The sequence below is a fragment of the Aspergillus heteromorphus genome (assembly GCF_003184545.1).
Source record: "Aspergillus heteromorphus CBS 117.55 chromosome Unknown BO70scaffold_22, whole genome shotgun sequence".
NCBI lineage: Eukaryota > Fungi > Ascomycota > Eurotiomycetes > Eurotiales > Aspergillaceae > Aspergillus > Aspergillus heteromorphus.
Genome location: NW_020290427.1, coordinates 240,919 through 266,884, shown reverse-complemented (window position 1 = coordinate 266,884; position 25,966 = coordinate 240,919). Strand labels below are relative to the sequence as shown.

The 25,966-nt window shown below is 57.0% G+C and overlaps 11 protein-coding genes across 11 annotated transcripts; 6 read left to right on the top strand and 5 right to left on the bottom strand.

Annotated features, from left to right (window-relative positions):
* Positions 1 to 518: 518 nt before the first annotated feature.
* On the top strand, positions 519 to 3,308 carry BO70DRAFT_388841 (uncharacterized protein; the record flags this gene model as incomplete). The annotated part of the gene is made up of 3 exons (XM_025546023.1): positions 519 to 990; positions 1,051 to 1,188; positions 1,264 to 3,308. Exons 1-3 carry the CDS (start codon positions 879 to 881, stop codon positions 3,306 to 3,308), a joined length of 2,295 nt encoding a protein of 764 aa, XP_025397200.1. The 5' UTR covers positions 519 to 878.
* A 260-nt stretch (positions 3,309 to 3,568) lies between these two features.
* Positions 3,569 to 6,120, bottom strand: BO70DRAFT_340820 (FAD/NAD(P)-binding domain-containing protein). Its single transcript, XM_025541306.1, has 6 exons — positions 6,026 to 6,120; positions 5,581 to 5,972; positions 5,289 to 5,533; positions 5,046 to 5,194; positions 4,650 to 4,984; positions 3,569 to 4,596 (listed from the first exon to the last, which is right to left on the bottom strand). Exons 1-6 carry the CDS (start codon positions 6,033 to 6,035, stop codon positions 3,775 to 3,777), a joined length of 1,953 nt encoding a protein of 650 aa, XP_025397199.1. The 5' UTR covers positions 6,036 to 6,120; the 3' UTR covers positions 3,569 to 3,774.
* A 540-nt stretch (positions 6,121 to 6,660) lies between these two features.
* BO70DRAFT_431053 (uncharacterized protein) lies at positions 6,661 to 8,009 on the top strand (the record flags this gene model as incomplete). The annotated part of the gene is made up of 5 exons (XM_025548210.1): positions 6,661 to 6,871; positions 6,944 to 6,963; positions 7,011 to 7,118; positions 7,189 to 7,577; positions 7,715 to 8,009. The coding sequence occupies 5 exons, from the start codon at positions 6,661 to 6,663 to the stop codon at positions 8,007 to 8,009; spliced, it is 1,023 nt and encodes a 340-aa protein (XP_025397198.1).
* Positions 8,010 to 8,634: 625 nt separating this feature from the next.
* Positions 8,635 to 9,747, bottom strand: BO70DRAFT_354548 (uncharacterized protein; the record flags this gene model as incomplete). Its single annotated transcript, XM_025541872.1, has 1 exon — positions 8,635 to 9,747. One exon carries the CDS (start codon positions 9,745 to 9,747, stop codon positions 8,635 to 8,637), a length of 1,113 nt encoding a protein of 370 aa, XP_025397197.1.
* An 895-nt stretch (positions 9,748 to 10,642) lies between these two features.
* On the top strand, positions 10,643 to 11,680 carry BO70DRAFT_381282 (cupin domain-containing protein; the record flags this gene model as incomplete). Its single annotated transcript, XM_025545460.1, has 3 exons — positions 10,643 to 11,198; positions 11,458 to 11,493; positions 11,619 to 11,680. Exons 1-3 carry the CDS (start codon positions 10,664 to 10,666, stop codon positions 11,678 to 11,680), a joined length of 633 nt encoding a protein of 210 aa, XP_025397196.1. The 5' UTR covers positions 10,643 to 10,663.
* Positions 11,681 to 12,760: 1,080 nt separating this feature from the next.
* On the top strand, positions 12,761 to 13,864 carry BO70DRAFT_398483 (ankyrin repeat domain-containing protein; the record flags this gene model as incomplete). Its single annotated transcript, XM_025546785.1, has 1 exon — positions 12,761 to 13,864. The coding sequence occupies one exon, from the start codon at positions 12,761 to 12,763 to the stop codon at positions 13,862 to 13,864; it is 1,104 nt and encodes a 367-aa protein (XP_025397195.1).
* Positions 13,865 to 14,802: 938 nt separating this feature from the next.
* BO70DRAFT_364141 (uncharacterized protein) lies at positions 14,803 to 15,686 on the bottom strand. The gene has a single exon (XM_025543739.1). It carries the CDS (start codon positions 15,387 to 15,389, stop codon positions 14,895 to 14,897), a length of 495 nt encoding a protein of 164 aa, XP_025397194.1. The 5' UTR covers positions 15,390 to 15,686; the 3' UTR covers positions 14,803 to 14,894.
* An 802-nt stretch (positions 15,687 to 16,488) lies between these two features.
* On the top strand, positions 16,489 to 18,244 carry BO70DRAFT_388838 (thiamine pyrophosphate-binding protein; the record flags this gene model as incomplete). The annotated part of the gene is made up of 2 exons (XM_025546022.1): positions 16,489 to 16,570; positions 16,635 to 18,244. The coding sequence occupies 2 exons, from the start codon at positions 16,489 to 16,491 to the stop codon at positions 18,242 to 18,244; spliced, it is 1,692 nt and encodes a 563-aa protein (XP_025397193.1).
* A 525-nt stretch (positions 18,245 to 18,769) lies between these two features.
* Positions 18,770 to 20,512, bottom strand: BO70DRAFT_340809 (putative MFS transporter; the record flags this gene model as incomplete). The annotated part of the gene is made up of 3 exons (XM_025541305.1): positions 20,196 to 20,512; positions 20,075 to 20,137; positions 18,770 to 20,028 (listed from the first exon to the last, which is right to left on the bottom strand). The coding sequence occupies exons 1-3, from the start codon at positions 20,398 to 20,400 to the stop codon at positions 18,770 to 18,772; spliced, it is 1,527 nt and encodes a 508-aa protein (XP_025397192.1). The 5' UTR covers positions 20,401 to 20,512.
* Positions 20,513 to 20,657: 145 nt separating this feature from the next.
* On the top strand, positions 20,658 to 20,899 carry BO70DRAFT_398478 (uncharacterized protein; the record flags this gene model as incomplete). The annotated part of the gene is made up of 2 exons (XM_025546784.1): positions 20,658 to 20,797; positions 20,854 to 20,899. 2 exons carry the CDS (start codon positions 20,658 to 20,660, stop codon positions 20,897 to 20,899), a joined length of 186 nt encoding a protein of 61 aa, XP_025397191.1.
* A 272-nt stretch (positions 20,900 to 21,171) lies between these two features.
* BO70DRAFT_398477 (NACHT and WD domain protein) lies at positions 21,172 to 25,963 on the bottom strand (the record flags this gene model as incomplete). The annotated part of the gene is made up of 3 exons (XM_025546783.1): positions 21,172 to 24,920; positions 24,976 to 25,821; positions 25,948 to 25,963. 3 exons carry the CDS (start codon positions 25,961 to 25,963, stop codon positions 21,172 to 21,174), a joined length of 4,611 nt encoding a protein of 1,536 aa, XP_025397190.1.
* Positions 25,964 to 25,966: the final 3 nt, after the last annotated feature.

The following is a 25,966-nucleotide window of genomic DNA, read 5'->3' as shown; positions in this document are numbered from 1 at the left end:
AAGGGGGGTGGAAGCATGGGGAGAGACCGGGAGACGAAACGCGATCAATAGTCTGGTTTGGGGAGAGTCGGGGGTTGTCAGACCCAGACCCAGACAGTAGACTGTAGACTGTAGACTGTAGACAGTGAGACAGACGGTCACCGTCAGACCGTCAGACCGTCAGAGTAGGGGAGGAGGGACCAGCCTCACTGATGATGCAGAGTGAGCCGTGTCGGGCTAGAAGGAGAGTAGCGAGAGTAGCAGGAGTAGCAGGAGTAGCAGCAACAGGAGAGGCGGCGTAGTGTATCTATCTAGTCAGCGGGCGTGGTTTAGTAGTGAGAGCAGCTGCTTAGAACAGTAAGACCGCCGGGCCAAACACAGCGCGCGCGGCCAGCGGCCAATCAGGGGGCGGGGCGGCGGAAGGGTTCGTGGATCGGCCCAACCGCGAACACACGAGGAAGGCCGCCAGGCTCCACTGCCTCTCACCACTAGACCACTAGCCTACACTATTAGTATTTTGGATGGACCCCCCCCCCCCCCAAGCAGCAACAATGGCTGGTGCTCTCTCCTCTTCAGCTTTCTGTATCCAGCATCTACCACCCACCACTCACTACACACCACTCACCACCACTACACACACCACACACACCACACCACTTCCATCCATGTCTCTCTAACATCATCCTCCCTCCGGATCGATCTCCCATCCTGACATCTGGGGTTGACTCTCCCACACCAGGAGGCCTGCCTGCATTGCCCGGTTGAGGTCCCCGGTGCTGGCTGTGTCGTCCATCCTCAATCTCCTCCTCCTGCCTGTCGACCGTCGCTCATTCCAATGAGTACGCGACCGGTGGATATCCTTCTGTGCCTCCAGACCTTCCCCCTCCCTCTCCCCCAGTATGGCCTCCATCATGGATACGGGCTTTCTGCCCATGATCAAATGCTCCAACTGCGGAATGGGCGTCGAGATCTCCGCCATGGGAGATCACGTCTGTGCCAAACCGGTGTCTGGTACCTATCTCCATTCCCTGTGCCGCTCCCCGAAGATGCTGACCCTCATCCTCCTTGCAGCCCCATCGCCAATTCCCCAATCTCCCCCCCCGCCGCCCCCCAAGTCCGACGAGGCTTTGCCGACCAGGAGACCCAGCGATGGCTGGTCCAAGCCCGGGAGATCGGGCCCGCCGCCTCGTATCGACCCGGCCATAGCCAGTATGTGTCCCTGATCGCGCGAGCGGTGGTCCTGTACATTCTCTATATCCGTTCACGCAATAACACTCCCTTCAGATCGTCCCTTTCTACATCCTGCGAGTCCAGTCAATAACAATGACCCCCTCGTCCCGTCCCCTCTCTCCACCGGCAACCGATCCCCATTTCGTGCCCTCCAACGAAGCCAGACATCTCCCCTCCCAGATGAGCCGCAATCCCCGGATTCGATCAATCTCGAAACCGCCTTTGCGTCCTTTCCCCTCCCTCGATCCATGTCGGACCGACGTCCCAACGGCCTGCTGGATGTGAAGGAGTCATCACCGCCAATGCCATCCCCCCGGTTCGGAAAAACACAGGCACATCCCGGTCCACCCCCGACAGACTTGCCCCCGCCGCCCCTCCCGAAGGACCCCCCGGGCATGCACAGACACGGGGCCTCGATCGACAGCAAGAGCAGCTACCGGACCTCCCTCGCAAGCACCCGCTACGGCGAAAACCGAAACTCGAAACGCTCGACGGCCATGTCGAGCCGTCGGCCCTCGTTTGGTAGCGTCGCCCCTTATAAGTATCTGGACGATGCCCCTCCCGTCCCGTCAGCCGCCCCGCAGGCGCTGCTCCGACCAAGAACCTCAGATTCGTCCGTCACCGGACTGGCGGACAAGAGCGCAGGTCGGGGCGAAATCTACAGCGGCTTCGACTTCGGCACGCCGGACAGGCCGGCGAGTGCCAAGGCGGAGATCGACCATGTCCATGCGGCCGCGCTGCGGGTCTCGCACAGCTCCGGCCGGCTGAGCAGCACCCGCGGGTCCGCCGAGTTGTTCTTCCAGAGTCCCGCCCAGAGCTCGTACGGACCCCCAGTGGACTTCGAACTTCCCGCTGAACCACTGGCTTCGCCCGCGAGCCCCGCCAACGGGGAATACAAAGCGTTCAAACCGCCCAGCTCGGACTTCCTCCAACCGACCGACGCGGAAGTCCCGCGCTCGCATGAGCGGAGTGCCAGCCAGCGGACGAACTCGGATGCGGCCAGCGAAGGCAGTGCCTCCGTGACCAACTTCGCACGTGCCCTGGGCCTCGATGTGCCTGAGGAGGCCGACAGCTCCATCACCTCGTCCGACTCCTCCCCCTCGGACACCCGCAGCGGCACCTCCCTCTCGAGCCTGCCCTCAGAGGCCAGCATGTCGCGACGGAAACCGTCTGACCAACGCCCGGTCATGGACAAGCTGAAAACCGAACAGCCCGTCCTGGGCCGACCGGTGATCGAGAGCCCCACCGCGCTGGAGCCCCCGCGCATGCCCGAGACGCTGTTCAGCCCGGACTCGCCGACGGACCCGGCCATAAGCCAGGGGAGCCTGTCGCTGGTGTCAGAGATAGAGAAGTCCCCCGTGGAAGAGGAGCCGCGACCCATCGCGCGGTCCACGACGGCGCCGATGCCGCGCCCGTCGCCTCGTCCGAAAGGCCCATGTCGTGGCTGTGGTGAGATGATCCTGGGCAAGTCGGTTTCGTCGGCGGACGGCCGTCTCACCGGCCGCTACCACCGGGCTTGCTTTGTCTGCTTCCACTGCCGCACCCCTTTTCAGACTGCGGACTTCTATGTGCTGCAAGACCGCCCCTACTGCGCGCAGCACTACCACGAGCGCAACGGCTCGCTGTGCCACACCTGCCACACCGGCATAGAGGGCCAGTACCTTGAGACCGTTGAACGGCGGGGCCGCGGGCCGGCGGACTGCCAGAAGTTCCACCCGGACTGCCTCAAGTGTCGCACCTGCCAGATCCCCTTGAAGGGCGACTACTTCGAGTGGTATGGGCAGGTGTACTGCGAGCGTGACGCGCGACGAGCCGCGGCGGCCACCCCGCCCCCTCGTCCCCGGCGTCCCACGATGCCTCCGTCCCCGCTGGCCCCGTCAGGCCGTGGATATCCTCCGCCCCCAGGCTACCCAGGACCTGGCATGGGCCCTGGTATGGGCCCCGGCATGGGACCCCCCGGCATGGGACCACCAGGACGCGGACGTGGACGCGGGCTGCGCCCCCCTGGTCCCCCCGAAGGCCCGTACGCGGCAGCCGGGGCCCCCCCGCCGGCTCGACGCTTCCCCGAGCGGCGCACTACGCGCCTGATGATGACATGATAAACTTAATAGCTGCTGGCGAGACCGGTTTCTATTGACAGCTATCGTCTTGACATCTCCAGCGCCGTCTTTTCCCTCTCTTCCATGACTCGCCATATACCCTTTTGCGTTCTGTCTATAGAATTTTTGTGCTCTCCCCTGGATGGGGCTTTCATGGTGATGTTGTGATGTCTCCGCCGCATGTCGCGTTGGTGTAATTGGGGTCGTTACGAGTGATTGGAGGACTCGTAATGGTTGTAGTCTTGATGTATTGATTAATCGATGATGAGGTAGACTATGAATATATTGTGCTATAAGAGTAGAACTGCTAGCAGCCTGAGGCAGTTGTTTGCCTGATGTCTCAGGTCTTGAACAATCCCCTCTCCTCTTCTTCCTCGCCCTCCACTCTTTCTACAACTTCACTCGTCTTCTCCTTGTTTCCACCCCTCCCGCCAGCCACTCACCACAACCCACAGACAACATCAAACTACAACACCGATCCCAACCTCCCCCGCGGCGTATCCCTATAAGCGGACGGCAACACGCCCTCCAACGCGGCCTTAATCTGCAACGCCATCGTCCTCGAATGCCAGCGATGCTGCTGAGTAAACCCGCCAGCGACCCAGAAGTTCTCCATGCGCACATGGCGCTTCCACATGCCACGGATCTCGCCCTCGACATCCACGCCCCAGGTCGCGTCCAAGCGGGCAGCGATGTCCTGCGGGCCCAGCAAGTCCCTACTGTCGGGCTCCATCTCTCCGCTCCCCAAGATCCGCGCGGTCGTATCCCGCACATTCGCGTCCGAGAACCCCGTACACCAAATCACCGCATCGGCGTCAAGAGTACTGCCGTCCGAGAATAGTAATCCGGTGGGTGTGTACGCGATCGGTTCGGCGGATTTGATCCCCGCTTTACCTTCTTCCAGGAGCTTGGTTCCGCCGACATCGACATAGTGCCCGCCTGCCCGTTCGAGCAGGTTACTTGCTAGGAGACAGCTCGGGTCGCGGCTGTCAAGAACATCGAACCCGGCGCGTGCGAGTCTGGCGTACCGATCTGGCTCTTCGGATGCCTGTTGCGAGAGCAGGTTCCGGGCGAACTGGGCGTCGATGCAGGCCGGGATCGTCATGAAGAGGCTGTCTGCGGCGGGGACGGAGTGGTCGTAGGCGCCCAGACTGCGCGGGTTGCACAGATATTCGACTGGGACGATGTACGTCGGGGAGCGGGTTACCATTGTGCTTTGCAGATCGGAGGAGTGGGTGTCTTCGAGGATGTCGAAGGCTGTGTTGGCAGAGCCGATTATCAACACGGACTGGTGGGGTTAGAGGTGCTTGTTTTGTGTTCGTGGTGGTGGATGGGGACTACCTTGACACCCTGCTCCTGCAGCCGTCTGGCATTTTCGTACTGCGTGGAGTGCATGCTGATTCCCCGGTATAGGTGACTGTCCGCGATGTGCGGCATATTGGGTTCCTGGGACCTGATACCTGTCGCCAGCACGAGCTGCTTGGAGATGACTGTGCAGGAGCCGGCTGGGGTCTTGAACCGGATCTTCCACGTCTGGGCGGATTTGTCGTACGATGTTGATTGGATCTCGGCGGATGTGATGATGTTGAGGTTGAAGGCCGCGACGTAGCGTCGCAACTGTGCAGCTAGTTCGTCGCGAGTGAGCATGTGTGCGCCCCGGAGGTGCGAATCATAGCCTAGGGCGGTTAGCGTGGTGGCTGAAAAGGCTGGAATATCGCCTTGGATCGATATACTCACCCATGAAAGGCAGGTCGCAGAACGCCGTCGGGATGTGAAATCGCATGCAGTCATAGCGGAGAGCCCAGTTGTCGCCAACCCGAGCATTTCGCTCGGCCATGACGCTTTCGACGCCCAAGGCCTTCAGACGAGCGGCAAGAGAGATGGCACTAGGATCGAAAATTAGTATTGGACGGCATGGCAGAAGATCTGAGGCAAGGAACTCCGCCCAGCGAGACATGATGATTGTTGCAGGCCACCCACGCATTCCCCCCTCCAATGATAAAGACATCTGTTTCGAACGCCTCCAGTCCATCCAGGGGTCTACCCGGAAGGTGAAGCAGCCCCTCGTCTTCAGGCTGGAGGTCCAAGCTCTCGAGGAAAGTGCTCAAGACCCAGATCTTCCAGCTGATAGACTCGCCGCTTTTGACCGGCAAGAGTATCACCTTGCCCTTGCACGTGGCAGCCGGCGAGGCAGTCCGGAAGACAATGCCACAGTCGATGAATTGCTACTCCGTCAGCTCGATTATCCAACAGACCGCCCCCATGTACTTACCAAACTCGGCGCAGCCGGGATGAACTGCGCGACGCCGTCGATCGCGATATCTGCGACGCCACGCAGCGCCTTTGTCCTCAAAAGCGCCGCAGCAATGACGCCCGCTTCCGAGAATGTGCGCAAGTGGTAGGTCAGCGCCAGCTGGTCCTTCCAGTAGGCCTGCGGGGCGAAGAAGCATCTCTCGAGGGCCGTGGCATCATTTGCGACAAGTGCGGCGTTCAGTCGATCCAGTGCGACGTTGACCTGTTCGGTCGGCAGGTGATTTTCACCCATCGAGTCCGGATCGATGAGTCCGGGCGCGATCGCAGGCAGTGGATTCTGCGCAATCATCTTCCGCAGGTCGGCTTTGGGTGGGTACTCGACCTGCAAGGACGCTTGGGCGTCGATGTATCCTGAACCTTGTCGGTGTCAATTCCCTCCCGACAGAGAGGACAGGGCAACTCACTGGAGGCCATTTTGGATCAGGGGTGTGAATCGTGAGTAGAGAGCAGACACAATGCCAGGAAGGGAGGGGGTGCCAAGTCCATATATAGACAGGGCTCAATCCCCGGGGTTACTGTTAATCACCGACGCAATTCTTCTCCGTGAGTTTCGCCGATTCTTTCTGTCTTGGACCGGCTATCTCAATGGCCCCTCGCTTGGCGTCAGCGGACCATCTCGCAACCCCCGCATCCTAACGAGAAGGCAACGCCCCTAGTCGACGGCTAGTTATGAGGCCAAGCACCTGTCATAAGGAAGTGGGCCGCGCGAACCCACAGACCCTCAACTAGATGCCTCGGACCTATCAACTCACCGCCTGTTGGCAGCCGCCTGCAGGAGCCACGCCGTAGCAGTGCAACGGGCATAGATCAACACTGCAAAGGAGGCCGTAGCCCGGCACAGGCCACAGCAAATCGATGATTGGCCTAGTTTGCCTGTAATATTATGGATGTGGAAATGAACGAATCGGGAAACGAACGTACTTATGTCTTCTGTATCCAGAGGAGCAGTGACACGTCCAGCCAACACCATTATATATCATGATGGCCACCACCACCACCACCACCACCTGTGCACCTTCATGCTTCCCAGGTCACCAATATGTCGCTTTCCCCAGAAGAACTGGCCCGTCTTCTCGCGGCGCCCGCCATGCCGGCCCCGGACGGCGTCACGCCCAACTTCGAGAACCCACCGAATCGGAACAGCTACGCGTGGGGGATCACTACGGTGTGCATGATCATTGCGACGTCGTGTCTGTGCTTGAGGTCGTATGTCCGGCTCTGGTTGGACCGGAAAGTCCGCGTCGAAGATGGTAGGTTGCCTCCTGCCTCGGGGTTCATAATCATAGCATCCGAAGGATTCACTAACCGGTTGCCGGACATAGTCTTCGCGATCTGCGCCTACGTACGTCCCTGACCCATCGACTAGTCGCTCCACATTAACACCCGCAGGGCGCATACTGGGGCACCGCATATGCGGGGTACGAGATGATACGGACCCCGGGGTACTATGTTCATGAGTGGAATATGACGAACGGGGACTTGATTCGGCCTCTCTGGGTGTGTTCACCACGCCAAACCCCAAGCCCAATGTCCCAAACACAACTAACGCCCCCCACCAACCAATCAGCTAATCCTCGTTTACGGCTGCTGCTACTCGGCCGTCCTCCCGCTGATCAAAACCGCCATCCTGATCGACTGGTGTCGGGTTTTTGTCCTGGTCGACCGCACCAAGAGCCTCTTCTGGTACGGCTGCATGGCCATTGTCGCCCTGCAATGCATCTGGGGCATCCTGTGCATCATCCTGCTGAACATGCAGTGTCGCCCGCACGAGGCCATCTGGAACTTCTACGTGCCGAGCAAATGCTACTCGCTGCCAGACGTGATGCTGTGTTCGGCGAGCGTGCAGGTCGTCTCGGATGTGAGCATGTTTGTGCTCCCGCAGAGGCTGATCTGGGGGTTGCAGATGGGGTGGCATAAGAAGTGTGGTGTTTCGGTTATTTTTGGGGCTGGTATACTGTGAGTCTCCTTCTTCCTTCTTCCTTCTTCCTTCTGCCTTCTTATTTCCTGATTTGGTTTGTTATCTGTCTGGCCATTAATCCTGTTCTCTCCCTTCAATTTCATGAAACCAACTAAAACCATTATAAAAAAACCAGCGCCTCCATCGCCGCCATCTTCCGCCTCGCACACACAATCTCCTTCGCCACCGAAACCGACAAGATGTACATGATCGGCCCGCTCCTCTTCTGGGCCTGCGCCGAGATGACCTGCGGCTTCTTCATCTTCAGCATGCCCTGTCTGTCCAAGCTGCTGATGGAGACGGGGCTCCGCCATAAGTTGCGCTTCAGTAATGGGTTCAAGTCGATAAGTCTCCGGTCTGGGGCGTTGTCGGGGGGGTCGTCGAGCAAGAAAGGGAACGCGGAGAAGGGGGGAATAATAGGGGAGGGGTAGGGAGAGGAGGAGGGGAAGGAATGGGAATGGGAATGGGGGGTGGAGGTTGTCGGATCCGATGTATTCGGTTCTTGATGAGGGGGAGGAGGGAGGGATGGGGATGGGGACGGGGATGGGGATGGGGATGGGGGCAGGGATTGGGGGTACGGATGGGGTGTTGTTGATGGAGAGGGGGGAGAGGGGTGGGTTTGATGGTGTGGGTGTGCAAGGCGATGGGATGGGGTTGGGGCTGGGAGAGGAGAAGGACAAGGAGAAGGAGAAGATTCGGGTACTCAGGACGATGGACGTTACTGTTACTAGAGTCGGGGAGGAGGATGAACATGGACATGGACATGGACATGGACATGGACATGGACATCATGAGTAGCCACTGTATGTGAAAAGTTTACTTTCTGTTTAGAGTCATGTATCTACATTACTTTACTTAATACCAACACTTAACTCTTCTCTCCAGAAGCAACAACCAGACTGATCTCTTCGCAAGATTACCATTACGCCCCATGTGAATTAGAAATACAAAGTATCTACCGATCTCTCTATCTATGAATCCGACGACAATGGGTTCTTCTTATTAGGCCACGGATGCGGGATGCAGCCCATCCTGCGACGACGCAGAGAACACACCCTACCCATTCGCACGCTCATTCTCAAGCACGACGTGATACAGACTCTCATCAATCATATCAATCTCTGGATCCTCATCTCCGGCCTTATCCATCGGACCTGCGTCTCCCGTCCGCGCCTCATTCACCATTCCATCATCCTGCCGCTCACTTGTGATGCCGGATATGTGTTGTCCGGGATCGCTTCGCTGATCACCGGCATCTCGGAGACCCTGGCCATAGCCATTTCCATTTCCGAGTTCAGGTCCGTATCCAGAGCCAGATCCATAATCAGATCCATACTCGGATCCATAATCGGATCCATGGCCGGACAGATACTGATATGCCGTTCGGGGAGGATAGACAGACCTGAGTCCAGGTCCAGGGTGATATCCAGATCCATAATCAGATCCATAATCAGAGCCATAATCGGATCCATAGCCGGGCTGATACCGATATCCCGATCTATGGGAATAGAAAGACCTCGGTCCAGGTCCGGGTCCAGGGTGACGTCCAGGTCCAGGTTCAAGTCCATCCAGATACAGAGATCCAAATTGCGACCTAAAATCGCGTGTAGAAACAGGTCCACCTCCGTGCCCTGCCCCCGACGCGGATCCAAATCCAAGCATATTCCTGATTCCAGGCTCAGGTCCCACCCCCGAAATCCATTCAATCCCCTGCTCGGGAGGCAGCTGCGATTCCCGCGGCTGTGCGAATTGTGGTCCAAATGCAGGAACGGAGCCGTGAGGAGCAGCAGGAGCATTCAGCCCTGTGTCCCGGGGCGACGTAATCTGAGGGTTTGCGCGGACGATGGTGCCGTTGGTCACGAGGTGGGTATTGCTGGGAAGTGAGGGGAGGGATGTTGGACGGCGGGGAGGTGGCGCTGATGATGTTTCTGACGCTGGTGACGCTGGCTGTGTGGAGGCTTGGTTGTATGGTGGTTGCCGTGAGTTTGGGATGGGAATGGGAATCAAAACAGGGCGGTTGCCGATGCGCGGGTTGTGGTTTGGGTCTTGCTCGGCGGGGGTGGTGTGGTGGGAGCGTATTTCCTCCCTGGGCACTGATGGCCGGCGCGTGTATCTTCTGAACGATAAGGGATTAGGTATGGTTGGGGACGGTGATATGGCGTGGGGCATTCTGAGGACTTCGGTGGTGGGAGTTGAGGGTTGAGTTGGGATGGAGTATCAGGATTGAGTATCGAGTAAGACGGTGGAATGAACTGATTGGGAGTCGATTGGTAAGTGTGGATAGCTGGCCTGAACGAGCGAGGAAGATTCTGTCTGATACTCGTGTCTGATGGCTGCAATCTGGTAGGGTATGATGACGAGTGCAATAGATATAGATATTGGCTTGGGAATGAGTGACTGTGCTGGCTAGGCTGGTTGCCATGTAGTAATAAGGATGCGTGTAAGAGTGTTGTTTCTAGGGATTGACTACTCCTGGGTTGCTGGGCTGGTGGGGAGGGTCCCTGGTGCTACTGGGGCAGGTACATCTGGGGTTGCACCCTCCCTCGACGTAGGGATGGGGGATAAATATGTCTACGGTCGGCAGCTGCGGACTCCATTCTAAAAGGTTGGTCTTTTTCATGATCAGAGATGTACATTTATGCTCTGGGAGGAACCTAAACAGGGTACCTAGCATTCTTGCCAGTTCGTAGTCCGCCGAGTTAGGGTTACAGACATGCACTATACAGACACGCTTAATCCAACCGTCTTTGTACTGACAAGCAGCTGACCGAGTAACCCCAAAAGTACCCTCCTTTTTGTGCGCCTGATTTTCTTTTTAGTTTTTTTTTTTTCTTTTTCTAGACTGCTACCTTTTCAGCGCATCCTTCCTTTCCACAATCACATGGCCCAGACGGCTGTGCCACAGCAGATACTCACCCAACTCCCAGAATCAGCATGAACCTGTTACACCAGCCAACCCACAAGATGCGTATCCTCCAATACCCTCCTTCCTGCATGCCACCTCATCACGCATGGACATTGATGCCGATCGCAGCGGGGGAATTCACGGACTTCGGTGAGTAACGCGACCCGAACGCTTATATAAATGCCCAACCCCTCCACCTTTTCGACCACATTTACCATACCATACCACTACCACTACCACCTGGAACCCACAATCAACAATCATCATCATCATCATCATGTCCACATCCACCCCCCCTCCAACCTCCCAAACTACACCCGCCACATCACCACCCACAACTCCTCCGGCCTCGCAACTATCCACTCCTCCAGCCCCGCCCAATGGACACAATTCGAGCAGGGCACCTTCGGCTTCAGCGTCGCCTACACCACCAACGCCTTCCCCGCGGACCTCAACAACAACACCGACATCAACGCCCACGAGTCCCTGATGACCGGCAACACCCTCGGGCTCGTCAACCCCAACGGCACGGTCTGTCGTGTCGTCGACTTCGCTCCGGACAGGGAGCCCCTCATGCACCGCACGCGCAGCCTGGACTACGGCATCGTGCTGGAGGGCGAGATCATCATGGAGCTGGACTCGGGCGAGAAGACGCTGCTCAAGAAGGGGGATATCGCGGTGCAGAGGGCCACGATGCACGCGTGGCGCAATCCGAGTAAGGAGAACTGGACACGCATGTTGTTTGTTTTGCAGGATTGTCAGGCCGTGAGGGTCGGGGAGACGGTTCTGGGGGAGGATTTGGGGAGGGCGGGGAGATTCCGGCTTCGAAGTAGGGTTTCTGTTGTTATTGGGGGAATTGGATCAGATTGATATGTTGTTTGAATTATCGGATACTTTCTAGTGATGGTAATTAATCATGTCCTCGCTACAGTAGTAGTAGTATTCATTAGCATTCACTACAGCCTGCTATGCAGGTGTTCTCTTCACTCCAGAGATAAGACTTTCCCTTGGTATGTATATATAATTCCTGCTAGTAGACTTTTCTTATTATAAAAAAGCTTTATCTTATCCCGAGACATTACGATCCCTTATAAAGTTATAGTTTAACTCTATAGTAACTACATACGTTAACCAGGTGTCTCCCCGTTGTGCATGATCGCCAGAGATATGGGTTGCGACCCTGTTTTTGCTCTGTAGCCAGCCCTCGTGGCCAGTCATTCCAACTAGCCACGCCTGTCCTATCTCCCCTCCACCCATCCATTGCAATAATAAGTCTACTTGGTCAACCCGAGCAATCTCCTTCCAAATGCCTGGATCACCAAGTGTCCGGGAATGTGTCCATCCAGAAAGCTATCCGAGTGAATGCCCTTCCCTGATGAGAGGCAAGAAACCTGCCTGGTGATACTGATAGGCATGTTTGCCCTCCCTTTTCCCTCGCCATTCTCCATGACATAACGTGACCGCTTTCCTACCCAGCGCACTACCGCCGAATACGCCATGGTTCTCTCCCAAATGCCGCTCGTTCGGCCCTGAGGCAAAAGGAGCTCTCCATATCCTCCTTACTAGGGCTATGCCACCAATCCAGTCGTGCAATAGGACATCTCCTCTCCCTCCTCCACCGCATCCCCGTCAAGGTCGGAGGCTTCCACCCACAGGGTTGATGAAGAGTAAGGCAGTTTCCATACTTACACACGCCTGGGGTCAGAAGAACAAGGCAATCCCCAGACTTACACCCGTCTGGGGTCATGAAATACCGGTCCTCTCCGATTATAAGCAGACAACCTCCCGAAGGAACGTGACCTGATACAATTATCAACGCATCCTGAACTTCTATAGGAGCTTGCCTGTCTCTATTCTTCAATGCCCAGGGAGCTCCCCGCCAAATCCTTACGTGTCTAGCATGAAATTCTCCTTTTGCCTCAGTTTACTATTATCCCTCAATAGAGATTCCTCATCAATTGAGCCGGTATCCTCCTCCCCCGGGTGGAGAATCCCTGGGATACAACTCCAAGATGGCGCGGTATACTCCGTCCATCGCAAGCTCTGTCCAGATTGATGTTGAGAATCTGGACTATTTAATCACCTCTTCCCTCCTGTCCATCAAGTTTGAAATCACCAACCGTCGATCCGCCTTTCTGGTAACTTGTCCAAAAGTCCACTCCCAGATCGAAACACTTGTTCCAGCGCTCGCCAAACGATCTCTCTCGTCCAGCCGTGAATACATACCCATTGACCGACCACCTTCAACCGCCTTCTTTTCGATTTCGAACGGGCAACATGTCGGCGACTTACTTGGACCATGAGCAGGCGCACCTTGGTCAGGGTATAGGGAACATGCCCCTGGAGTTGTGCCTACACCTCACCCATTGCAAGAGAAGGCCCACGAGGGACGAGGTGCAACTGAATCCCGGGGTGACTTATTTCGACCTGGTGAATGAACAGGCAAGAGATATTGGGGTGCGGGGATTCATCCCAGGCAGTTGCCCCTTCGAGTATGACTTCCATCCCGATAAACCCATCATCAACGGCCGGCCCGATCTCCTTGACCGGCATCTCCAGGCGGGGTTGGATCCCAATTCTCTGACTCAAGGAGGGATCACGCTTCTCTCCCTTGCTGTTGCGCAGGAGCAGCTTGAATGTGTCCGGGTGCTCATTCACCACGGGGCCCATCCAAACAATCGAGGGAGGTGGCGCGCTCGGTCCCTCGACTACGTTTCCCTCCTTTACGCCAACAATATTGCCGGCGAGATGGTCCGGACTCTCCTCGTCAACGGAGCCATCTTTCGATACCCGAGTGCGTTTTCTTGGTTCACGCGGGCGAATTCCAGACGCCACATGGAGCGGATCATAACCAACGGAGCACCCCTGGCAGATATCAGATACAGCAATGGGGACACAGTCCTTCACTACGCTGTCAGAACCTACACTGAGGGTCGGTTGTTTCTGGATGCCCTTCTCGAGGCTGACTATGTCCCGGAACTTGTCAATGTCGGGAATGAAGACATGGATACCCCCGTGCATCTGGCTCAGCACGTGCCCGTCTTAAGAAAACTACTTTCAGTTGGGGGTAGCCCGAATACTGTGAATATCCGATATGAGACGCCGCTGCACATGGCGATTACAAACGCGCGGCATAATGTGATCCAGATGCTCATTGAACATCCGAGAACTGATATCCGACGAGCGCAAACCCGTCGTCGCGAGGTCACCTTGACCGCGTATGCTATCCAAAGTCGCAATCGCAACGTCATGGGCGTCATCCTGCGCCATCGCCGCATGGTGATCACCGAGCCTGATCGGCGGCATGCGCTTGAATTGTTGCGTACCGAAAGACTTCCCCAGGGGTGGGAGGATACGGTCCGAGCGATCCCTGGAGTCTAGCCTGCGCTCGATCTTCTCGGGTTTTCTCCTTTTTTTCCATACTTGTCTTGCGTTGTTCTTTTTTTTTTTTTTTTTTTTATCAAAAAATCACTGTATCCTCATCTGTGAGACTGTGTCCTGCACACTCCATACGATGGGTCAACAACTTGTATTTTCGGGTTTATCTCTTGGTCTTTTTTTTATCAAAAAATCACTGTATCTTCATCTGTGAAACTGTGTCCTGCACACTCCACATGATGGGTTAACAACATGTATTTTCGGGTTTATCTCTTGGTCTTTTTTTTATCAAAAAATCACTGTATCCTCATCTGTGAGACTGTGTCCTGCACACTCCACATGATGGGTCAACATGTATTTTCGGGTTTATCTCTTGGTCTTTTTTTTTATCTTTCGGGTTGATTTTTCATCTCTCTATCGTGGTCTTTTTTTCATATGATGTTGATGTTGATGCACGTCTTGTCTAGCCCTAGATTCGCAGCCACGATTGATTGTCAGCTGCCGATCAGGAATTAGAATCGTCCATCCGTCGTATTGCATTCAATTTCACTATCGAAAATGGTTTTGGTTTTTTTTTTTTTTTTGCCAAACTCAACATTGAATGAAATTTGGTTTTTTTTTTTTTTTTCCCAAAATAATCCTCACTCTCATCCTACCTAGCCGTAGAAGTAGTATTTGCCTTGAGGGGCATTTGTTGTAGTGTAATTTCCGATTGATCGGGGAACTCAATCTATGAGTAGTGGTGGTGGTGGTAGTAGTAGTAGTGGTAGTAGTACTACTGCTCATACCCTTTCAACGCGTCTTACGGGCCGTTACGCTAGGGGGGGGGAGGGTGATTGCCCCGGAAGGTACACTAAACAATAGTCTATGTCTTTATATGACGCTATCCGCGCGAAGCCCTAATAGTCCCCCCCCCCCCCCCCCCCGCCACCGTCATCCAGCCGATAGGCAGTGAATATTGACTGCAAAGGCCATATACCTCTCTCTCTCTCTCCTCATCCACTCCCTCTCCACCCCCATAATCCCAGCAAACCTATCCACTCCCCTCCGCGGCAAGCAAATCCGCCAAACTCCCCACGGAAACGACACCCGAATGGAACTCCTCCGACGCCGGCACCCGGACGGTATACTGCTCCATGACAGCCGCTTCAACACGACATCCCCCCTCGCCGGCCGAGAAATCCAGAACATGACCCCCGACGCGCCGATCGTCCGACAGAAAATGCACGTGGAACCCGCTCAGACTCATCCCCATGCTGTACGCGGGCGACCAGAACCCGAACAGCGTGCCGGAGATGTTCTCCGCCGTGGGCTGGTCCTGGCGCTTGGCCAGGTCGGCTAGCCCCTCGCCTGGATGCGACTGCGCGGGGATGACGCGGAGGGTGACGTGACTGAACACGGAGGTGACTTTGACGGCAAGGAAGGCGTTTTGTCGATGCGGGAGGAGCGGGGAGAGTGCTGTGGACAGGGTGGCCATGGAGAGAGAGGGGAGGTGGTTGGTCAGGGTCGGTCGGAAGAACGTCGCCATGGCGAAGGGGAGCGCGTCGTCCGGGTCTTCGCTGCAGGTGATCTGGCGGGGCGACGCCTTCCCGTCGCCCGGGTAATGGTACACCTCGTGGTCCAGCATGATGATCTCGCCGTTCAGGGAGGTGATGGTTCCGATGCCGTGGTCGCCGTGCGTGCGGATGTCGGGGATGGAGATCCCCGACTGGGTTCCCGCGATGCCCTGCATGAGCGCGCTCAGCACCGAGTGCTGGTACAGATGGTTGGGTTCCATGGTTTGGGGGCTGGGGTGGAAACCGGATAGGATTGAGTTAAAGTGTCCCGGACCTTTGGTTCTAGTGCAGGCTTGCGGGGGGTTTGGTACTTTATATCCCTCCGTGGCAGGTATTTATGGTTCAGGGCTGATGTCTGGTTACGGTGGCTGAGCTCTTCTGTCCATTTTCAGGATTTTGCAGCAGTCTATGTTACGCCACTGGAACAAGATGCACGTCTCCTGATCTGGGGTGGTCTATGCATTGCAGATTGACGTACCCTTGCCAATTGAGGTACATCGCATGCATACCTGAGACATCCCTTCGGTGTCACGTTCGGGATACTTGCCACGGAACGAGGTGCAAGTCACCGAACAGAGCAGTATTTGCCATTTCAGACGTGGCATGGTGTGGTATGTGACGTGTTGTATCTGCAAGTCGCTGACTGGAGCGAGTCCCTTCAGACATTGCCCTGCAGCTGCCAGCCCTGGGGATGAAGATAAGGTTTGGATGGCATCATCAGCCCAGAATGCACATTCCAGATCATTGCTGCATCGGGTAACCCACATGCAGGCTGCCCTGACAGGGAACCGAGGGTGCCCTATGTAGCTGATTCTTGCCGGATACAGTATGTTGACCTGAATGCCACCGTCGCTTGTGCAACTTTCCTGAATTATCCTGCTGCGCATTTCACATCGGAGTGGAGCAGAGCTCTTACCCAAAGGGCAATGCTCGGGCTGGCTGTTGTCATCTCAGGAGTGTGCAGCCGCCGATGTTCAGCAAGGACTGTTCACGATATAAAATCCATGCCTTGGTCTTGCGACCTTGAACAGCACGGATACAGACAGCATCAGCATCAGCATCGTCATCGTCATGGCAAACAATAAGTTTCTCAATCGGACTGGCGGAGAAGTTCTCCGAGAACTGCTACTGGCTCACAATGTCGAGCACATCTGTACGCCTCTCCCCCCCTGGCACTCCTTCACCTGTCCCCCAGATATCTAACCCTACCCCACCAGTTGGCTACCCGGGCGGTGCAGCCCTGCCCCTCTTCGACGGGGTGTTTGCCAAACAACCCGCGGCCTCCTCGCTGCAGTTCATCCTGGCCCACCACGAACAAAGTGCCGGCCACATGGCGGAGGGCTATGCCCGGGCATCTCAAAAGCCGGGGGTGGTGCTCGTAACCTCCGGGCCCGGCAGCTCCAACACGGTGACTCCGATGTTCAACGCGCTGCTGGACGGCACGCCCCTCGTGGTGATCTGCGGACAAGTCGGCACGGCCGTCCAGGGCACGCTCGCCTTCCAGGAAATCGACATTGTGTCTCTAGCCAAAACGTGCACGAAATGGTGCACGTGCGTGCAATCGATCGCCGACCTGCCCGGCAGCATCGACGCGGCCTTCCACCACGCCACCACCAACCGGGCCGGCCCAACCCTGGTGGCCATCCCCAAAGACATCGGCAAGGCGGTGTTTGACGAGCACGCTCTCCGGCAGTCCTCCCAGTGCTCCCAGTGCCTCCCCAGCCCCCCCTCCAGCGGCGCCTCCAGCGGCGCCTCCTCCCCAACCCGGATGATGTACAACATCGCCAGCCAATACGACCGCATCGAGCACATCGCCCATCTCGTGCGCCAATCGCACCGCCCCGTGATCTGTGCCGGCGCCGGCATCCTGCACGCGCGCCACGGGCCGGCCCTGCTGGCGCAAATCTCCCAGATCGCCTCCATCCCCGTCACCACCACGCTGCTGGGCCTGGGCGGCTTCGACGAGGCCCTCCCCACGGCCCTGCACATGGTCGGCACCCACGGCACCCCCTACGCCAACATGGCCGTCCAGCACGCCGACCTGATCCTCGCCCTGGGCGCGCGTCTCGACGAGCGCGCCGTCGGCAACCCGTCCCTCTACGCGCCGCACGCCCGCCACCCGGCCACCGGTCTGGGCGTCATCTACTTCGACTTCAGCCGCGACACCATCGCCAAGGTCATCCCCGCGACCGAACACATCGAGGGCGATCTCGCCGACACCCTCCCGGTGTTACGGCAGCATCTGACCTCCGATCCCCGTCCGGGCTGGATGCAAACCATCGCCAGCTGGAAACACAAATACGCTCTCAACGCCCCCCCCACCCAGCCCATCCACCCCCACACCCTCCTCACCACCCTCCAAGCCATCCTCCCCCCGCCCTCCCACCAACCCGTCACCCTGACCACCGGCGTCGGCCAACACCAAATGCACACCGCGCGGTCTTTCACCTTTGCCCCTCCCTCCTTCGCACCAACCTCATGTCTGATCACCTCCGGCTCCCTCGGCACCATGGGCTTCGGTCTCCCCGCCGCGCTGGGCGCCAAACTCGCCGTCCCCAACAACCTGGTCATCGACATCGACGGCGACGCCAGCTTCTGCATGTCGATGGACGCGCTCCTGACGGCCCAGCAGGCCGGGGTGGACGTCAAGGTCATCGTGTGCGAGAATGGCGGGCAGGGGATGATTCGCCAGTTGCAGGAGATGGACTACGGGGGACGGGTGTTTGGGACGGGGGAGCGGGAGGGTGGGGGGGTGGTGGATGCGGTGGGCGTGGCGAGGGCTGTGGCGTGCCGGCGAGACGGTGTGCGGGCGGAGAGCACGAGTTGAGACGGTGTCTGGAGTGGTTGATAAACACGGAGGGGGTCGCGGTGTTGGAGGTCGCCGTGGCGGAGGGGATGAGGCCGTTGGTTAAGACGGGAGGGGGCTGGGGGAGATTTTGTGGTGAGAGAGGTGGTTTGGGGGGGTTGGGTTGGGTTGGTACGTTCATATTAGATATTTCATATTAAATCAGGAAATGGTAGAGGAAGGATTATGAGTATATGGTGGATGGAGGGAGATGGGTGGGAGGTGAAGGAAGGATATTCAATTCGATTAGACCGTTTAGGTTACCTGATGGTTGGTTGCTCATAAATTCATATCCTTATCTAGAACACTCCCACGATCCCACATCAGAGCATATATACATCCGTAACGGGATGGTAAATCAGCTTATTCATATCTTCATCACCTCCTCCCCTTCGACCCATTCCAACCGACACACGCATAGCCAACCCAGCTGTATACAGTATCCGTCCGTCTACTCCCCCGAAGAGATCCCCATCCCCATGCCCACCGCATTAACAATATCACTCGCTATAAGAACCAACGAAATCCAACCCCCCCCGGCCCATCCCTCAACCTCTCCGTGGGCACATCCACCGCCCTAATCTGCACGCCCTCCCGTCGATCCCTCGCCCGATTATCCCAGAACATATAGCCCCCCAACCCCGCCGCCAGCACGGCCCCGACCGCCCCAAACGCCGCCACGGTCACCAGAGCCGGCATGTACTTGGGGGCATCCTGCTCCCGAAACACATTACTCGCGACCAGACCCATGAGATTGGCCAAGGGCACCCCGATGCTCGTCAACAGGACGCGGCGGCCCTCGTGCGCGATATTGTTGTTGTACCAGGTACTCAGCAGCACGGACGGGGCGGCGGTGCCCCAGGTCATCATGAAGGTGGCGAAATAGGCGAGGTGGATCTGGCGCGCGACGTCGGTGATGGAGGCGTAGAGCATGAAGCCGGCGAAGGTGAGGAGGAAGGCGAGGACGATGAAGGGGGCGCGGAGGCGGGCGGCGTCGGACGCGAAGGCGAGGAGGAGGAGCATGATGGCGCCCGTCACGTTGGGGGCGACGGTGTAGAGGTTGGTTTTGACGGTGGGGAAGCCGAGGCGTTGGATGATCTGGGGCATGAAGAGGGAGACGCCCTGGAGGGGGACGCCGAGGCAGATCTCGATGGCCAGGAAGAGGTAGGTCGTCGGGTGGTGGAAGATCCGGCATGCGGAGCGGAGGTCGAAGGGTTCGTTGACCACCGCGGAGCTGTCGACCTGGATTCGGTGGTGCGCCAGCGCTTTCTCGTCGGCGTCGAGGAAGGACGCGCTGGATGCGGAGCGGGGCAGGTACCAGTAGGCGAAGGTGGAGAAGAGGACCGTGATGCTGCCTTCCAGGATGAAGAGGTAGCGCCAGTTGGGGATCGAGGAGTGTTGGATCTGGAAGACCCCGAAGGCGATGAGTCCCGAGAAGGCGTTGGCGATGTTGCTGGCCGCGTAGAAGATGGCCAGCCGGCGCGCCAGCTCGCCGCGGCGGTAGAACGTGGTCAGGTAGTAGATTACCAGCGGGAAGAAGGCCGCTTCTGACATCCCCAGGAACCACCGCAGAGCGAACATGCCGCTGAAGTTTGTGGTTGCGGACGAGAGCAGCGTGAAGCATCCGAACGAGAACATTAGTATCGGGAGCACTCGCGCCGGGCTGAAGCGTTTGCCCAGCATCGCGAACGGCGGCGCGAAGAGCACGTAGGGGATGAAGAAGATCGAGAGGAGGAGGTTGTATTGCCCCGGTTGGAAGTGCAGGTCTGGTTTGTTAGCGGAGGAGGTGGTGGGGGAGGGGAGGGGATGTACCGTCGCTCATGCCGGCCGTTTCGGCGTTGCTGAGGTTGCCTTTGTCGAGGGCGTTGAAGAGGTCTGTTTTCTTAGAGGGGGGGTTGTTGGATATGGAAGATGGAAGAGTGTGTGGACTTACACATCAGCGCCAGCACGGGCAGCAGTCGCAGGTCGAAGCGACGGCACAGCCGCCGTTCCGCCTGGTGGTCGATCACCGCGACGACATCGTCGACGACGCCCGGCGCGGACGAGTAGCGGTGCAGGAGCTTGGCGGGGTCCTCGCTGACGGAGGCCCGCGCGGACTTGGAGTCGCTTCCCGAGGGCTCGGGGGTGAGGGAAGCCATGGCCAGATGGTGATCAGGTCCGGTCGAGGGGCGAGCGGGTTGATAAAGGCACCCGACGCAAGGAGGGATCAAGGGGGGAGGGACCCTGGTTTAAGTGAATCAAGGATCGGGCGGGTTATCACCCGGCCATGATGGTGCTCGCTCGATAACAGGAAGTAACCAGAAGGAAGAAATCCCCACGTTCTCCGCATATCGGTGAACGACGGATGCGGCAGGGTTGCATCGCAGTGAAGCGGAGCTTATCTGGGTCGGTCGCGATGTCGGCCGTCGCGCAGGATGTCGATCGCGATATCAGCACCCCTGTCCTGTCCCAGGGCGAGATAGCATGTCTTGGCTTCACCGTGGCACCACTGGTGCTGCTGGCTGTCCAGGATCAATCGTTCATGTTTGGAATTAGGTGAGAAGGTTGGTGTTATCGTTGAAGTTTTCGTTCCAGCAAACCCGCAACTCTAGGGTTACACCGGCCTCATGTGATTTCCCCGCTTTAAACTCGGCATGACGCGGACATTTCCATCACGAAGGCTTGAAGCTGTGGGATGGACGAGCCGGTCTGTGCAACTGTCAGGCATTCCTAGGAAGCCTCCATCGATGGGTTTTTCTTCTGCCTCGGTGGTTTTCCATCGTGGGCCGATAGCTTGCTATGCCGGAATCCTGCCGCTACCCAGCAATAGTGAGCCATTGGCTTCCTCAACCCGGAATGCGATCACCTTCTCTGTTGTCAAAAGTGTCCAGACATCTCGATCAGTGTAACGACACTAGATCTGGCATCCATCATGCCGCAACAACCTGCGCATACTCAAACCCACCCCTCACAACCGCCAGATCCGAATTACGCGCAATAAGGACATCCCGTTGATCCAAAGCGACTATAATATTGCGCATCCCGGCAAACCATTCATGCGGCACAAAGAAATGCCGCACATACAGGATCCGGCTGTCGTCCGGCTCATCCAGATCCACAGTGCTGACCCAGGAGCGCGTGTCCAGGAAGACAACCTTGTTTGGACCCCGTAGGCCAATGATGTGAGCCACGTGGTGGCCCAGGACAGCCGTTTTTCGGCTGAGAGACTGCATCAGGACCGCGTTGGAGGACTTGTCCATGCTTGTGTCTAGATCATCTTGATCGAGGGTGATTATCTCGAAGCCATCGTGGCTTGAAGACTCAGGTTCGCTCGCTAGTGGCGCTGCATCCAGAAGGCACACCCCGCGCGACTGTGGCGGGCCGTCCAGCTCGGACGTCTCCAGTAGCAGGTGTGTCGTGTTTGCGGACATGCAGGGGATGACCCTCTTTATCTGCAGTCCGGTCATGTCAATCGTGAGATCGACTGATGCAATTTCGGACCAGTCAGTCCAGGTATAGATACGGGCCTCTGTGTCGTCCAAACAGATCACTAGATGCTCTTCGTGCGGATGGTCGAACCACTTCCGGGTCCCTGGTCGGTCTGGAACCCGTTCGCTCTGCTCTTCGCCCCTCATGTTCCACAGGTGATCCGACTGTCGCGTGGATAGGATGAACTTTTGCGCTACGTCGGTAGATAAAATCTGAGTGACCGCGACGCCGCAGTCGAGACGCGATTCGAATAGCTTTTCGCCTGCGACCCAGCCCTGCTCCGCTTTCTCCAGTTTCCATGTGAGAATCACGTTGGCAACGTCGACGCTCATGATGATATTGCTGTGCGACACGGTCAGGAACCGAACCGCGCACTTGTGACGGTAGAGTGTCCGTCGCTGCATGCCGCAGTCGGAGTCGTAAAGGGATACCGACCCGTCGTCCCCACTGCAGATTGCCGCTCCGGAGGCGTGTATCACGATGCCTGTGATTTCCCCTTTCGCGTCAGTTGTCGCCGACTCGATAACCTTCGGCGCGTCTTCGCTGCTTGATGCCAAATCCTGCAGCAAGCCAGGAGGCTCCCAGACGTTGCAATGCGAGCCTCTGATATCCGCGAACCGAAAGCCGTCTGGACAGAAGGCTATCTGTTTGATGTACGTCTTTGACAACTTCACCCGATAGAGCAGGCTCAGGGTTTCGAACTCGTAAACATGTATTATCCCAGATCCCATCACTGCGGCGAGGAGATGCCCGTCTGGACTAGCCGTGAGGTTTTGGCAATGGCTCCGGAGCTGTATTATGACCTCATCTTGGAAGGGGTCGAGGAGAACGAGATCTCCATCTTGATACGCCACTGCGAGTCGATCGATCGCTGGATTAGGATTGAACACGAGGGCAGCGATCGGGTCAGCGCTTGTTGCGCCACTCACGCCCCTCTTACCGCACGCCCCATAGTACGCGTCTTCCTGAAGGTCCCAAAGAATAACCGGCTTCCTGGGATAGGCCACAGCCAGCATCTGGTGTCCAACGGAGATTGATATCGCGCAGGGCCAGCGATGTGTATTCGGGCCTATTTCGTCCCTATAATTCCAGTGCCGACCAGGGCGGCGTTGAACACCGTTATTACCTAGTTCCCAGGTCACGAGAAAGTTTCGAGACGATGCAAGGACCAGGAGGTCGTTGTGCAATATCATTTCAATGGGGCGGGGCGGTGCCTTGAAGTTGTGCACCGTCTGTCCGCTGCGGATATCCCAGACTCGGACTGTTTTCAGTCCGCAGGATATGAGTAACTCTCGCTTGCTCATGATCTGTACGAACAGCACCATCTCGCCATGGTGAAATGACTTGTGTTCCTGGCAGGATGTCGCATGGTAGACTGTGACACTTCCCGAGAACAGGCCGACGGCGAAGAACTCTTTCCCATAGCAGAGGGCTGTCGCCCGCCCGTGTCGAAGCTCAATGCAGCTGAGGCAATCTTCCCATTGGGAACTTAGCTGGCCCGTTACCGATATACTCTTCCCGGGAATCACGGTCTTGTGGGCAGTAGACTCCGTCGGACAGAAGGGCCGCAGAAGGGAGTATATCGCAGAGGGCGAGACGGTGAGCGCGTCGGCATATCTGGCCGCAATGCGCACGAGGTCCGTAGTCCAGCCTTTGATCATTTTCATTGAGGAGTCGCTCTGCGAGCGATGCGTGGTGCATGCGTCGAAGTACAATTTCAAGCCCCTGGCAGTGGAAATTAACGGGGCCAGAGTCATTGATTGTGCGATCAATTCGATCCATGACAGGACGTTAGCTTTCAGAAACTGGCCCACTAACTCGAACACGTCGTCTGCAGCAGGGCTAGCCTGCCCTAGGTGATAGGCGAATGCCGAACATGCGTATACCGACAACGGGGCCCTTTTCCTTGCAGATGCGATCGCACCACGTCTTGTTCGCGGAGGCTTCATCTCCTCCCCGGTAAGATACACGAGACAAGCTCTGGCGATCCTGGTGTGCGACTCTTCTCTGTCGATGGCAAACTCGGAAGTTGGGTCCAGTCCGAGGAGAAACTCCCGAACAGTCTCATGCGCCAGCTGGACCCTCTCGTACTTATCCACCGTCACCAGGTGACCACACAGCGTCACGATGCTGTTCCGGAGATTGGGAAACCTTTCTTCGATATCAAGGCCTAACGCGAACTGTAGCTCGTCTGTTCCCAGCGGTCGAGTGGCACAGACAGTCCACATGAGAATGGCCTTGCTCAGATCTTTCCCTCGGTTGGAGTGGGCCATAAGATCGAGGGATCTCTGGTAATAGAGTTCCATATTTCGGGGGACCTCTTCCAGGACTTGATTGATCTCGTGATCACTGTGGCACTCGGACAGGTCTTTGATCACTAGGCTTGTCCAGAGAAATGAGCCCTGTGACTTTTCGACTATTCGGTCCACGAGTAATGCGCGTTCATCGCCCTTGAACCCCAGTAACTTCACTCTCTCCTGAAGAAGACGTCGTACGTCAGGCAAAGTATCCTCTGTGGTAATCGATACGGACTGGCACGCGCCGTCGCCAAGAGCAGCGAAATACCGTGCTATTTCCGGCGTGCTTCTGCTCGTGAACAGGACACGCAGCGGGATGGACTTGTTCAGTGTAGCGAGGACGGTTTCCAAGCCGGTGGACAGATCCGTGCACTCATCCAGGGCGTCGATCACCCAGTACTGACTTCGCAGCTTTAACTTGAATATCCCGTTCAGGAATAGCGTTCGCCAGATAATGCGGCCATCGTCGCTGTCAAGTTTGGTACCATTCTTTTGCATGTGCGAGAGTAACGATCGCACTTCATCGTCCTGGCAAGCCATCTGGAAAGCGAGAGATCGAAGACAGCTGCCAAGCTGGGACTTGAGTTTCTCTCCGTGTCTGAAGAAGTAGAAACTGCAGTCTGCGGATGAGCTTTGCAGCTGGCGAATCGCATACCCCGTCAGCACGGTCTTCCCGGAGCCAGGCTTTGCATTGAGCCAAAGAATGTCTGAACCGTCTGCATCAAAGTCCTTCCAGCTCAGAAACTCGGATCTGGACGCGAGCCATTCACAGGTCCCTGCCATGCGCGTATCTTCGACCAGCATGAGACTATCTTCCAGGCTTTCACGCACACCCAAGTATCCCTGCAAGTGGTCCAGCTGACTACGCAGGGAAGTTTCCCTGAAATCCAACACTGGGCCTCGTTAATAAAACCCTTCCGCCGCAGTCAAATCGAAAGACAAACACACCTTGCTTCTCCAGCCCACTCACAGCCAAGGCCAGCGCATTGCGCGCGGTAACATAGTTCGGATCCGCCGTCGTCTCAAACTTACACACCGAGCGATGATCGGCATGCAGCGGAATCCGATGCTCCTCCGGATATCCCAGCGTCGCAGAACCCGGATCAACAATGAGCACCCCAAGCGGCCCAATCGCAAGCTTCTGTGTCTCATACAACGACCACAGCTCCACACCATCCACATACTTGCGAAACTCATCATTAATGGCCTGCAGCACCGCAGAGCCTTTCTTCAACTCCGACACATACTCCCTGGGCGAGTACGTAATCCGCAGGATATTCTCCAGCAGCTTCGCAGAGTCTGATCCCCGGTGCGGCGTGCCGAAGAAGAAAATCGCCTGGATCCGTCGCGCGAGTTCCCCGTACATGGGATCTTGGGAGGCAAGGATGTACGCCTTTTTGATGACCAGGCCGCCCATGCTGTGTCCGACGAGGACGATCGAGGTGTCGGAATTGGCTATGCAGGGAGAGGTGAAGAGCTCCCCCAGCAAGGATCGCGCGAAGTGGTGGATGTTCATGCAGTTGCGTTTGCCGTTCGCCCAGTCGGAGTCGTACCCAAAGGTGTGAATGCGGACGTGTGCGAAGGCTGGGTCGTTGGGGAGCCAGGATTGCGGCCAGAAGTCGGAGATTGAGGGGCTTTTGCTCCATGTTTTTCGTGAGCCGCCGCCGAGACCGTGGACGAAGATTATATCGATGAGAGGTGAGGGGGGGGAGTGGAGGAGAGTCAGTCCTAGGGAGCCTTTCCAATCGTCTATGTGGGTTTGAGAAGGATGAAAGAAGTTGGCGCCGCGATGGGCTAGATCGTGTTGGCTGTCGGGAGGGATTGAGGATATATCCTTGGTTTTCTTTCCGAATGTTCTAATCGACTGTGTTGTGTTTTAGCAGTGGGGGACAAATCGGCGCTGCTTCTTCGGCAACTCACCATTATATATAGTCATGCT

Bases quoted from the DNA above. Each gene is read 5' to 3' on its own strand.
- BO70DRAFT_340820 (XM_025541306.1), bottom strand. The intron at 4,985-5,045 runs GTGAGTATATCG...TAACCGCCCTAG, and splicing joins CTGCGACCTGCCTTTCATGG to GCTATGATTCGCACCTCCGG. The intron at 4,597-4,649 runs GTAGTCCCCATC...TAACCCCACCAG, and splicing joins TGCAGGAGCAGGGTGTCAAG to TCCGTGTTGATAATCGGCTC.
- BO70DRAFT_364141 (XM_025543739.1), bottom strand. From the start codon at position 15,389: ATGGCGACGTTCTTCCGACCGACCCTGACCAACCACCTCCCCTCTCTC.